This window comes from Macaca mulatta, chromosome 3, assembly GCF_049350105.2.
Source record: "Macaca mulatta isolate MMU2019108-1 chromosome 3, T2T-MMU8v2.0, whole genome shotgun sequence".
NCBI lineage: Eukaryota > Metazoa > Chordata > Mammalia > Primates > Cercopithecidae > Macaca > Macaca mulatta.
In genome coordinates, this window is record NC_133408.1 from 52,400,980 (window position 1) to 52,414,981 (window position 14,002).

A 14,002-nucleotide genomic window follows, 5' to 3' on the forward strand; every position below is an offset into this window, starting at 1 on the left:
CCAGGGCAACACAGTGAGACTCCATCTTAAAAATAAATAAATAAATAAGTTGTATGAGCATGCAAATAAGCAGATTAGGATTTCCTTCCTTCCTTCCTTCCTTCCTCCCTCCCTCCCTCCCTCCCTCCCTCCCTCCCTCCCTCTTCTTTTCTTTCTTTTTCTTTCTTTTTTTATTTTTTGAGATAGTCTCACTCTTGCCAAGGCTAGAGTGCAGCAGCACAGTCTTGGCTTAACTGGAACCTCTGCCTCCCAGGTTCAAGCAATTCTTGTGCCTCAGCCTCCTGAGTAGCTGGGATTACAGGCATGTACCATTATGCCCTGATAATTTTTGTAATTTTTTTTTTTAATAGAGACAGGGTTTCGCCATGTTGACCAGGCTGATCTCGAATTCCTGACCTCAAGTGATCTGCCCACCTCAGCCTCTCAAAGTGTTGGGATTGCAGACTTGAGCCACTGCGCCCAGCCCCAGATTAGGATTTCTGAGCTGATATTTGTTAAGTGCTTAAAACTGCACTTGGCGTATAGTAAGTCTGTGTATGTGTTTGTTAAAAGAGCAAATAATTAAAAATCTGTCTTTTCCACTGTGTTAGGTCTGGGTCACTACAATATCACCAGCGCGCCCACCAAGCTAGGTGGAGACCTGGCGGGAGTGAACATTGTCCAAGTTACCACCTACGGTGATTGCTGCCTGGCCGTGTCCGCTGACGGAGGACTTTTTGGTTGGGGAAACTCGGAGTACCTGCAGCTGGCCTCTGTCACTGACTCCACACAGGTATGCGGTCACCGACAGCGTGGTGCTGGGAGGTTTGGAAACATTAAAGTGTTAAGGGGCCGGGTGTGGTGGCTCACACCTGTAATCCCAGCACTTTGAAAGGCCGAGACAGGCCGGGCGCGGTGGCTCAAGCCTGTAATCCCAGCACTTTGGGAGGCCGAGACGGGCAGATCACGAGGTCAGGAGATCGAAACCATCCTGGCTAACACGGTGAAACCCCGTCTCTATTAAGAAATACAAAAAACTAGCCGGGCGAGGTGGCGGGCGCCTGTAGTCCCAGCTACTCGGGAGGCTGAGGCCGGAGAATGGCGTGAACCCGGGAGGCGGAGCTTGCAGTGAGCTGAGATCCGGCCACTGCACTCCAGCCTGGGCGACAGAGCGAGACTCCGTCTCAAAAAAAAAAAAAAAGAAAGGCCGAGACAGGCAGATCGCTTGAGGTCAAGAGTTCAAGACCAGCCTGCACAACATGGCAAAACCCCATCTCTAAAAAAAAAATACAAAAATTCGCCAGGTGTGGTAGTGCATGCCTATAATCCCAGGTACTCAGGAGGCTGAGGCATGAGAATTGAATCGCTCAGAGAGTGCAGTGAGCTGAGATCGCGCCACCGCCTTCCAGCCTGGGTGACAGAGCAAGACTCTGTCTCAAAACAAAGCAAATAGGCTGGGCACGGTGACTCACGCCTGTAATCCCAGTACTTTGGGTGGCCAAGTCGGGCGGATCACCTGAGGTCAGGAGTTCAAGACCAGCCTGGCAAACATGGTGAAACCCTGTCTCTACTAAAAAAAAAATACAAAAATTAGCCGGGTGTGGTGACAGGTACCTGTAATCCCAGCTACTCGGGAGACTGAGGCAGGAGAATAGCTTGAACACAGGTGGTGGAGGTTGCAGTGAGCCGAGATTACACCATTGCACTGCAGCCTGGTGGACAAGAGCGAGACTTCGTCTCAAAAAAAGAAAAAAAAAGGACAAGTAAAGGAATAAAGAATGACTACTCCATAGCAGGGCAGCCGCCCCACACTTTTTTCTTTTTTTTTGAGATGGTGTGTCACTCTCTTGGCAGGCTGGAGTGCAGTGGCGCAATCTTGGCTCACTGCAACCTCCACCTCCCGGATTCAAGCAATTCTCCTGACTCAGGCCCCCAGCTAGCTGGGACTACAGGTGCCCACCACCATGCCCGGCTAATTTTTGTATTTTTAGTAGAGACAGGGTTTCACCATGTTGGCCAGGATGGTCTCGATCTCTTGACTTCGTGATCCGCCCATCTCAGCCTCCCAAAGTGCTGGGATTACAGGCTTGAGCCATCGCGCCTGGCCTGTATTTTTTTTAGTAGAGACAGGGTTTCACTGTGTTAGCCAGGATGATCTCTATCTCCTGACCTCGTGATCCGCCCGCCTCGGCCTCCCGAAGTGCTGGGATTACAGGCATGAGCCACCGCGCCCAGCCAGGGTTTACATTTCAATGTGAGATTTGGGTGGGGACACAGATCCAAACCATATCAATTGTGTAACTAATCTCTTTCGTCCCATCACTCATGTTCCACAATTACCAACTAATGGCCAATTCAAAAAATAGAGATATGATTCACACACCGTAATTCACCATTTTAAAATTTACAATTTAGTGAATTTTAGTATTAACATATTCACAAGGCTGTGCAACTGTTACCACTATCTAATTTCAGAACATTTTAATGACTCCTCCAAACAACCCCATATTGCTAATGGCTAGTTTTTTGTTTATTTGTTTGTTGGTTTTGGTTTTGTTTTTTTTTAGACATACGGTCTCACTTTGTTGTCCAGGCTGGAGTGCTATCATAGCTCGCTGCAGCCTCGAACTCCTGGCTCCAGCAATCTTCCCAGCTCAGCCGCCCTAGTAACTGGGACTATAGGTGCACACTGTCACATTCAGCTAATTTACAAAAAATTTTGTTGTAGAGACAGGGTCTCGCTTTTTTGCCCAGCCTACTCTCAAACTCCTGTCCTCAAGCGATTCTCCCACTTCAACCTCCCAAACTGCCGGGATTACAGGCATGACCACTGCTGTACCTGGCTGGTGCAGTGCTGCGGTTTGAGGTTGCAGTGTGTTGTGATCATGCTGCTTGTGAATAGCTGCTGGACTCCAGCCTGGGCAACATAGTGAGATCCCATCTCTAATAAATAAACATATTACATTCCTTGATATGATCAAATTTCTGACAACATACAGCAGGGTTTTAAATTTGTGTTAATAGATAGAGAAATCTGCACAAAGGGAAAGTAAAGGTCAGCTAATAAGATTTTTAAAAGCCTCCCCTGTGATCAGGTACAGTAGCTAGAAGTGGTTGCAAATTTGGCTATGAGCTTCCTAGTAGGGAAAGCAAAGAAGAAACATGGCCATTTAAATGATTCATTGTTTCCGTAAGATAAACAGCAAATAAGGTGTTGGGGAGAAATATGGCTCTCCCAGCTACCAAGGCCTGAGAGAAATGTCACCCATGGCCTTCCTGTGGGGGACAGATCCAGTGGCATGCCATTGTTATATATTGCCACATAACAAAAGGCCCCAATACTTAGTGGATTAAAACAATACACTTTATTTATTTATTTAGAGATAGGATCTTGCTCTGTCACCCAGGATGGAGTACAGTGGTGTGATCACGGCTCACTGTAACCTCCACTTCCTGGGTTCAAGCGATTCTCCTGGCTCAGCCCTCTGAGTAGCTGGGACTACAGGCACTTGCCACCACGCCCAGCTAATTTTTGTATTTTTAATAGAGACAGGGTTTCACCATGTTGGCCAGGCTGGTCTCGAACTCCTGATCTCAAGTGATCTGCCTGCCTCAGCCTCCCAAAGTGCTGGGATTACAGGCATGAGCCACCACACCTGGCCACAAATGTCATTTCTTTTTTTTTTTTTTTTTTTGAGACAGAGTCTCGCTCTGCCGCCCAGGCTGGAGTGCAGTGGCGTGATCTTGGCTCACTGCAAGCTCCGCCTCCCGGGTTCACGCCATTCTCCTGCCTCAGCCTCCCGAGTAGCTGGGACTACAGGTGCCCGCCACCTCGCCCGGCTAGTTTTTTTGTATTTTTTAGTAGAGATGGGGTTTCACTGTGTCAGCCAGGATGGTCTCGATCTCCTGACCTCGTGATCCGCCCGTCTCGGCCTCCCAAAGTGCTGGGATTACAGGCTTGAGCCACCGCGCCCGGCCAAATGTCATTTCATGTTAACTTTAGTTGACATCTGCCTCCTCCACTAGACTACAACTCTCTGAGCGTGGAAACTGGGTCTCTTTTGCTTACCATTATACCCCAGCCCCTAGTTTAATGCTTGGCATGTGATGTTCAGGAAGTATCTCTGGAGTGAATGAATGAACTGGGACTCAGCTACTCTGTACCTAAGACCAGAACACTTCCCAGTCCTTACTGGTTTGCTTTCCTAACAGTGTGGCTTCTTTCTTTGGTTCAGGTGAATGTGCCCCGGTGCTTACACTTCTCAGGAGTGGGGAAGGTGCGACAGGCTGCGTGCGGTGGCACGGGCTGTGCAGTGTTAAACGGTGAGGCCTTCTTTCCGGTGGTTCATTGGGAAGCTGTAGGTGGATTGCATAGGGAGTGGTCAGTGTCCATTGGATTTGCAGGCTGTAGACCTCAGCCTCAGGAGGGTAACATGGCTGGGCGTGGTGGCTCACATCTGTAATCCCAGTACTTTGGACAACTGAGGCAGGAGGATTGCTTGAGGCCAGGAGTTCCAGACCAGCCTGGGCAATATAACGAGACCCCGTCTCTGCCAAAAAGTGGAGAAATTAGCTGGAAGGCTGGGTGTGGTGGCTCACACCTGTTATCTCAGCACTTTGGGAAGCCAAGGCAGGCGGATCACCTGAGGTCAGGAGTTCAAGACCATTGTGGCCAACATGGTGAAACCCTGTTTCTACTAAAAATAGAAAAATTAGCCAGACATGGTGGTGCATGCTTGTAATCCTAGCTACTCGGAAGGCTAAGGTGGGAGAACCGCTTGAACCCAGGAGGCAGAGGTTGCAGTGAGCCGAGATCGCGCCACTGCACTCCATCCCGGGTGATAGAGCGAGACTCTGTCTCAATAAAAAAAGAAAAAGAAAAAATGAAAAATTAGCTCGGCATGGTGGTGCACGCCTGTAATCCCAGCTACTCAGGAGGCTGATGCAGAAAGGTCTCTTGAACCCAGGAGTTCGAGCTGCAGTGAGCTATGATCATGCCACTGCACTGGGCAACAGAGCGAGACCCTGTTTCAAAAAAGGAAGGAACTGTGGCCATGGGAAGATGTCGTTGGATTGAGCTCAGTCATTACAGGGTGTGAATAAAGTTCTTAACAAAAAGCAAATAGCCCGCTATTTATCTGTAGACACATGACCACAGAGCTGAGTCATCCTAGAGCAAACCTCTGGAGTGGAGAGCGAACTACTTCATTCCCCTCCCTTAACCAGGGCCAGAGAGACTCCAGCTCTGTCTTCTCCAGCCAAAAAATCAAAGGCAGATGGGAGAACAGCCTTTAGCTTTGGATAGCGATGAAATGTCTGGCACCACTGATGAATATTAAACTTTCTGTATCCAAAACATCATTTCTAAGAGTTTTAAGAATCTGGCCAGACATTGTTGATGTGTTTGGCTTTGCTCTTCCTATCAGTGCGAAACACAGCGCTGTCATTAGGCGGAGAAGACATCCTCCATTCTCTGGTATTCGTATGGGTTTTCTGGCTGATTTATGCACTGATCCCCTCCAGGTTACTAACCCTCAAGATGTGGGAAGTTTGTGTTCTGAGCCAGGAGAGCTGGCGAGACAGACTCCCCCAGCAAGAATTTAAGCAGGGGCGAGTGAATTATTCTAAATCTCTGTCTGCACTTTCTTGCCAAGCAAGGAGGGGGGAAAAAAAAAAAAAGAACAACAACAAAAAAAATCGTGTGGATGTCATAAACCTTGGTGGTGTAGTTGGAGTTTCTGGTGAGGGAGGGTTCTTACTTGGATGGACTTACTGACCCTTGTTTTTACTGTAATGTAGGAGAAGGACATGTTTTTGTCTGGGGCTATGGAATTCTTGGGAAAGGCCCAAACCTAGTGGAAAGTGCTGTCCCTGAAATGATTCCACCCACTCTCTTTGGCTTGACGGAGTTCAACCCAGAAGTCCAGGTTTCCCGCATCCGATGTGGACTCAGCCACTTTGCTGCACTGACCAGTAAGTGACCAAGCCCGACGGCCCGGGTGTAAGCCCGGCAGAGGTTCTCTCTCTCTCAAGTTCAACCCCAAACTTCCACCCATCCAACAGAACGGCGCCTTTGTACTGATAACTCAAGTGAGGGCTAAACGAGAAGTTGTTTGCCTCAAGGTTGTATAATGTTTCCTGTTTTCCCCCCTGGAGGTTTGGGTTTGGTTCGTTTGGTTTGTGGGTAGGCTAACGTGAACATGCGTTTTCTCAAGAGAGCACCCATCGGTGGTAGGAAGGGGCACCGCCAGTACGTCGGGTGCTGGAGGAAACCGGCAGAGGCTTGGCGGATCCACGGGTGGGTGATTAGGAAGTGATTGTGTGGGGCTTAATCCCATTCCCCGGCCGAGCCCAGACCCTGAGCTGACCCAGGATATGGGATGGCAAAAGGCCGATTTGTCAGGCTGTCCCGTGGTTTCACGGAGGTAAATCTACTGGTTTCTCCAGAGTGCTGGGGCAGAGAGTGATGAAAGGGGAGACCGAAATGGAGGTTTTTCCCAAAAGCCTGCCAGATTACAAAGCCACAGAATATCCGCTTACCCTGCAGGGTAAGGGTAAGGAATGTGTCCTTTTCTTGGTTAAATCTCCTCAACTACGGTTACTGTGGATTCAATTTGCTGCTCTCTAGTTGACTCGAATAGTCAGACTGTCCTGAATTAATTTCATTCTGTGATTCTCAAGTAAATTAGTTATTTCCTTGCAATTAAAAGAATCTTTTCATCTCATGGCAAGTAATTGTTTTCTTTTCAAACATCTGGGCCGGAACAGTCAGTTTGTGTCATCTTCAGTTGAGTTCTCTGGCCTCATTCCCACGTGGGGCCTGTCCCAGTTGCCCGCCCTCTGTACAGGGGTCCTAACTGCTATTCCCTTATTGTCTGAATTCCAGGCTTCAGAGGCCGTCAGACAGGCAGGCCTGGGTTGTTACGGCTGTCGGCTGGAGTTTTATCTGGATCTAGGTTGAAGCACTGAAGTCGCAGTGGTCATGACTAAGCCAGAGAATTCCTTGCCACTGCCCAGCCAGAGTGGCCACTTGCATTTGCAGCTGAGTGTAGGTCTCATGAATTCCGGTTTTTTTTTTTTTTGAGACAGAGTCTCACTCTTGTTGCCCAGGCTGGAATGCAATGGCATGATCTTGGCTCACCACAATCTCCACCTCCCGGGTTCAAGCGATTCTCCTGCCTCAGCCTCCCGAGTAGCTGGGATTATAGGCACCCTCCAACATGCCTGGCTAATTTGGTATCATGAATTCTTAAAGCTATTTTGATTCGGCAAGTAAGAGTCATATGGACTAATTTTTGGAGAAACAAATATCTACTGTCCAGAAAGTTCTTAAGGCCTAAACTATGGGCAGAGTCATGTGTTTAGAAATCTGTGTGAAGTGTTTGATTAGAGCAGAGGCTTTTCTATTTGCCCTCATGCCATGTAGCCATTTCAGGTCACAGCGAAATGAAATTCCTTTCTGGATTTCTCCCCAAGACCCAACAGGCCTCCTTGTAAGGGTGAGTTACTGCCTGTTGGTAGACAGAGCGTGGCTGTCTTCCTGCCTGTGTGCCTGGCATTTGCAGATAGCCATCTGGGAATTGGAGTTGGTTGGTTTATCCTGTGGTCTGCTAGCATTTTGGGGAGCCAGACCAAATTGTTCTGTTAAACACCCGAGGTCTAGCTGGGTGCAGTGGATCATGCTTGTAATCCCAGCACTTTGGGAGGCCAAGATGGGAGGATCCCTCGAGCCCAGGAGTTCGAGACTAGCCTGGGCAACATAGTAAGATTCCGTTTCTACAAAAAATACAGAAATTAGCTGGGTGTGGTGGTGCACACCAGCCTATAGTCCCAGTACTCTGGAGGCTGAGATGGAAGGATTGCTGCTTGAGTTTGAGACTTCAAGGCTGCAGTGAGCCGTGTTTGTGCCACTGCATCACAGCCTGGGCAACAGAGTGAGACCCTGTCTCAAAAGCAAAGAAAAACACACACACAAAAAACTATCTGAGGTCTGAGTGTGGAGGACAAGGGGCACGCTCAGATCAGGGGGGCTAAGATAGCTTGTAATTATTCCGTACTTCATCAACCCCGGGTATTGTAGTCTTGGCTTTTCCTTGTCACTTCCTCTGCCCCCCATGACCCAAGCCTTTTGCCTGACAGCCGGTGGTGACATGGGCCCAGGAGTGCCCCAGCTGGTAGAGACAGAGTCCCACCTGAAGGCCGGGCTGAGAGAGGCCATCTCCTGGGTTGACTTCTTACAGCATCCTGTACTTTTTCTTCCTCACAGTTTTTACAGTTTGTAAACATATATTAAAATCATCTGTCTGTTCCATCTCCAGCCTGTCCCCAGCTCCTGAAACACAGACCTAGACCCAGCACAAGCAGGCACTCGGTCATTAGATGCCCTATGGCCAAATGCTCCCAAAATTTGGACAGTCAATCCAGGAATGACAAATTGTCCTACTTTTCACTGCCAAATCAGGAAGCCCAGGGTGTGGAGGGCGGAGTTTGGTGGCACATGATTGTAGGCGGGGCACAAGGGGTGAGCAGAGTGGGCTGTGTGCACCAGTGACCTCCAGCCCTGTCCACTACCCACAGACCCCAGCTCCATGCACCACCCCCAGCCCTGTGCACCACCCCCAGACCCCAGCTCCATGCACCACCCCAGCCCCCATCTTCATTTACGTGCTCATCTCCCACATGGGTGGATACAGCAGAAGTCCTGGGCGTGGACCTGTTTTCGATATGGAGGCAGCATCTCTGACCCTTACTTTTGCCTTCAAAGAAAGCATGAACACCTGGTGAAAGCTGAACAGTGGGCTCTGTAGGTATCTGGTTCTAGAAAGCCTGTTCTCATGACCCATCCTCTCCTTGGAGACTTGTTCTTCACACAGTGCCAACCAAGCCCTGTTTTTCTCCCTTTGCAGACAAAGGAGAGCTGTTTGTATGGGGCAAGAACATCCGAGGCTGCCTGGGAATCGGTCGCCTGGAGGACCAGTATTTCCCATGGAGGGTAAGGCTGACTGGGGCAGTCTCGAGAATGGATGCTGAGAGTAGAGTCACCTGACGTCACCGCAGACACCTTGCGTGCAGCTGGGCCAGGACGAGGGCCACGGGACCTGCTCCCCCTTCCGGGTCCTGGCTTCGCTCCTCCAGTGCAGCATGCCACGCCATAGCACGCTCTGTGGTGACTCCCATGAGATACCCGTGGGACATCTGCATGGTGTGATGGGCGGGGGAGTGACACCAGGCTCTCGGGGTGCAGGAGCTGGGTCAACCCATCCCGGCCCGCTGAGTGGGAGGTTGGAGGCAGTGGCTCACCCAAGCATCCAGTCCTGTAAGAAGGCCTGTTGGAGGCCGTCCTTGGGGTGGAGCGGGGAAACAGAGGCACGATGGTGCAAGGCTCTGGCAGGGTGCCGTGAGGCTCCAGAGAGGGGGAGATACTCGATGAAGTCGGCACACTAGGAGCTGTTTACAGAAGCCCACATAGGGGAATGCTTCACAATGAATTTAAAAGAAAGCAGGATGTTTAATATTTAGATGGTCCAACCGCAGCCATGAAGTGAAAAAATGAAGTCGCTTCCTTAGGGGCGGTAGTATGCAATTAGACAAAAAGGCTCCTTCCAGAATTACAGGGGAAGAGAGACTCATTCTAAAATTGTAGTTTACCTTTGCTTTGTTTACTAAGTCAGTTCTTTAAGGCATTCTAAAAAAGGAGGTTTTGGGGGTTTTTTGAACATGAAACATATGTTCATGGTACAAAAAAATATACTATGGAAAATAAGTCTCCCACCACCCAGTTTTGTTCCAGAGTTTTCGTTCCAGTTTTGGTCCTGGTTTCTTTATGTTCTTTTCCAGAGATAGTCTCTGCATAGAAACTCGTATGCGTGTGTGCGTGTGTGTGTGTGTGAGTGCATGCATGTGTGTGCAGGATGCATATGGGTGCACTTTATCAGAAGGTTGCATTTTAATTTGTTTTGAAATTGTGAAAAGCATTTTTTTTTATTTTTTTAATTTATTTTTTATTATTATTATACTTTAAGTTCTAGGGTACATGTGCATAACATGCAGGTTTGTTACATATGTATACTTGTGCCATGTTGCTGTGCTGCACCCATCAACTTGTCAACACCCATCAACTCGTCATTTACATCAGGTATAACTCCCAATGCAATCCCTCCCCCCTCCCCCGTGAAAAGCATTTTTAAAAAGGACTTGCACCGGGTGCGGTGGCTAACGCCTGTAATCCCAACGGCAGGCTGAGGCAGGCAGATCACAAGGTCAGGAGTTCAAGACCAGCCTAACGAACATGGTGAAACCCCGTCTCTACTAAAGTACAAACAAATTAGCCAGGGGTGGTGGCAGGCGCCTGTAATCCCAGCTACTGGGGAGGCTGAGGCAGGAGAATCACTTGAACCCGGGAGGTGGAGGTTGCAGTGAGCCGAGATCGCGCCACTGCACTCCAGCCTGGGCGACAGAGGGAGACTCTGTCTCAAAAAAAAAAGGACTTGCAAAAGAAATGTGTGTGTGTATATATATATGTATGTATCTGTGTGTGTGTGTGTGTATATATATATATATATTTTTTTTTTTTTTCAAGACCATTGGTGGAGGCTCTGAGAAAGCAAGTTGAAATGGAGACTTTAACTTTGTTTTTTATTTTTGCTTTTTATGAGACAGAGTTTCACTCTATCACTCAGGCTGGATTACAGTGATGTGATCACAGCTCACTGCAGCCTTGACCTTCCTGGGCTCAGGTGATCCTCCCACCTCAGCCTCCTGAATAACTGGGACCACAGGCGTACACCACCACACCTGGCAAATTTTTGTATTTTTAGTAGAGATGGGGGTCTCGCTATATTGCCCAGGCTGGTCTCAAACTTCTGGCCTCAAGCAGTCTGCCTCCCTCAGCTTCCCAAAGTGCTGGGATTACGGGCATGAGCCATCACACCCGGCCGACTTTAGCCTTGTTGGAAAAGTGTTTGTATAATAGAGTTGTTCCCAAGGTGTTGGGCCTTGCCGGCTTTCTCCTGGGCCTGGAAACCGCTGCTGTGAGGAACGGAGAGTCAGGCAGTAGATGCAGCTCAGATAATGTGAACATCAGTCATCTACATGCCCACTGCTTTCTCACTGACTCCTCTCTTCTCTCACTTAGCCCTTCCTTTCGAAAAGGACTTCCTTGTGAGGGCGGGCTTGGGAAACAGTTAAAGCAGTCGGGTTTTGGGTGAAAGAATGCTGACGAGGGTCTGCCCCCTGCCCTCATTTCCTTCAAAGCAGAGTGATCAGCCTGAGATTTGACTCAGGTCATGTTGCCCCTGCCACAAGGGGCTTGTGCAAAGCGCTGGTCCCTGTGCGGGCAGGGAGTGGCCGGAGCCCGATCCCCTTGACATTCCATCTGGGTCACTTGCCCTGACTCTCCACGAACCAAGTGTCCTTCTGGTCATTTGCTTTTTATTTTTATTTTATTATTATTTTTTTGAGATGGAGTCTTGCTTTGTTGCGCAGGCTTGAATGCAGGGGCACGATCTCAGCTCACTGCAACCTCCACCTCCCAGGTTCAAGTGATTCTCCTGCCTCAGCCTCCCTAGTAGCTGGGATTACAGGTGCATGCCTGGCTGTCATTTGCTTTTTAAACACATTTGTACCATCGGGAAAAGAGCACCCCAGCCTGTCCCCATGATGGCGGCAGTTGGCGCCAAACCATTGTCCTGCCTCTTGCACATTCAGGGAGCCCCTAAGTGTTTGTGCAGGGAGTGGCCTCGACCCCTGTCCTCTTTGGATTGGGGGTGGGATGGTCCAGTTCCTTCTGATGTCTCACTTAAAAAAAAAAAAATTACAAGTGATTTTTCTTTTCTTTGTTTTGTTTGTTTGTTCTTTTAGACAGGGTCTTGCTCTGTCACCCAAGCTGGAGTGTGGTGACAGGATCTCGGCTCACTGCAGCCTCTGTCTCCCAGGTTCAAGTGATCCTCCCATCTCAGCCTCCCGAGTAGCTGGGATTACAGGCTTGCACCACCACACCTGGCTAATTTTTGTATTTTTTGTAGAGATGGGGTCTTGCTGTGTTGCCCGGGATTTTTTTTTTTTTTTTTGAAACAGGGTCTTGCTTTGTTGCCTAGGCTGGAGTACGGTGAGATCACAACTCACTGCAGCCTCAAACTCCGAGGCTCAAGCGATCCTCCTGCCCCAGCCCCCCAAGTAACTGAGATGTGGGATGGGATGACAGGCACGTGCCACCACACCCAAATAATTTTTTTTTTTTTTTAAGAGATGGGGTCTTATGTGTTGATCTCAACCCCCTGGGCTCAAGTGATCCTCTTGCTTCATTCAGCCTCCAGAATAGCTGAGATTACAGGCATGTGCCACCACACCCGGCTTATTTTATTATTTATATTTATTTGTTTTATTTTATTTATTTATTTAAGAGATGGGGTCTCACTATGTTGCCCAGGCTGGTCTCAAACTTCTGGCCTCAAGCGATCTTCCCAACTTGGCCTCACAAAATGTTGGAATTACAGGGATGAGTCACTGTGCCTGGGTGATCTTTATTCTTTAAAACAACTATGTTCAAATTAATGGTCCGTAGGGGATATATTACATCATTTAAGAAGTAGTCCAGAAAAGAAGAGAAAAAAAAGATTAAAACTTCACTTGTAGCTCGTGCACTGGTACCAACTAGTTATTCCTAGACTCACAGAATTTGGCCTTTTCTGAGTATGTAGGCCCAAGAGGCGACATCTGAGCCACCTGATTCAAACCTCTGCTTCCAGAACCTTTCCAGGACCTGTTTTTTTGCTACATGTTGAGACTCATCACTCAGAGAGGTTCAGTGGTTCCCCCAGGATCACACATCTAAGTCGGAGTCAGAGCCAGGATTTGGACTCAGTTACCTCTGAGTTTTAAGATAATGATCTTTCCGGCCGGGCGCGGTGTCTCACCCTGTAATCCCAGCACTTTGGGAGGCTGAGGCGGGTGGATCACAAGTTCAGGAGATCAAGACCATCCTGGCTAACACGGTGAAACCCCGTCTCTACTAAAAATATAAAAAAATTAGCTGGGCGTGGTGGCGGGCGCCTGTAGTCCCAGCTACTCGGGAGGCTGAGGCAGGAGAATGGCGGGAACCCGGGAGTTGGAGCTTACAGTGAGCCGAGATCGCGCCACTGCTCTCTAGCCTGGGCGACAGAGCGAGACTCCGTCTCAAAAAACAAAAAAGAAATGGTCTTTCTACAGTCACCCACCTCCCTGGGCAAACCTGAAGCTGGTGTGGAGATAAGGCAGCACGCAGTGGCAGGGAACATTCGACCAGGTGTTGTCTGGCCTTTCAGGACCCTCCGACCTAAGAGGGGATGCTGTGGACCCACAGCAGGCGACGAGGGGGTGTGGAATGGCCTTCACCCCTCATCCCCCAGGGAGCGCCCTGGCTTTCCACAGACAAGCATTCCAGCCTGGCTTTGGGGAGGACAGGGCATGGACAGTGTGCTGGGCACCTGACGTCCATTCTTTCTCATCCTCCAGACACCTTGAGGGTGGGGTTGCTCCCTCCACAGCGCGCACACGGGGACACCGATGTCAGGAGCAAAGGGGCTTGCCCCAGGTCTCACGGCCCCTGAGCGGGTTGGGTACAATTTGAACCTGCGACTCTGCCTATAGACAGTGCTTCCCCTCCCCGTGGGCCCGGCAGGTCAGGACCGATGGGGTCTGGAGACACAGCTGGGGAGCTCGCTGACTTCCAGCCTCGCTTATATGACTGCATCCATGGCCCTGGGTCTTAGGTGGTGGTTCTTTTTGTTTGTTTGTTTGTTTTTTGAGACGGAGTCCTACTCTGTCACCCAGGTTGGAGTGCAGTGGCACGATCTTGGCTCACTGCAGCCTCTGCCTCCTGGGTTCAGGCGATTCTCCTGCCTCAACCCCCCTAGTAGCTGGGATTACAGGCATGTGCCACCATGCCTGGCTACTTTTTGTATTTTTAGTAGAGACAGGGTTTCACCATGTTGCCCTGGCTGTCTCGAACTCCTCACCTGCCTCGGCCTCCCAAAGTGCTGGGATT

General features: G+C 49.4%; 1 protein-coding gene across 8 annotated transcripts in view; it reads left to right on the forward strand.

Moving 5' to 3' along the window:
* RCC1L (RCC1 like) overlaps positions 1-14,002 on the forward strand; it is a 52,419-nt gene that overhangs the window by 16,212 nt on the left and 22,205 nt on the right. For 2 of the 8 annotated variants that reach the window (XM_077996637.1, XM_015133335.3), the window contains exons 7-10: positions 591-772; positions 4,215-4,302; positions 5,779-5,952; positions 8,886-8,971. In XM_077996637.1, coding sequence (XP_077852763.1) covers positions 591-772; positions 4,215-4,302; positions 5,779-5,952; positions 8,886-8,971 — 530 coding nt within the window. Of the gene's footprint in view, positions 1-590; positions 773-4,214; positions 4,560-5,778; positions 5,981-8,449; positions 8,592-8,786; positions 9,415-11,537; positions 11,793-12,406; positions 12,579-14,002 lie in introns of those variants that run through there. The other 6 variants (XR_013415210.1, XR_013415211.1, XR_013415212.1 and 3 more) reach the window with 6 other exon arrangements.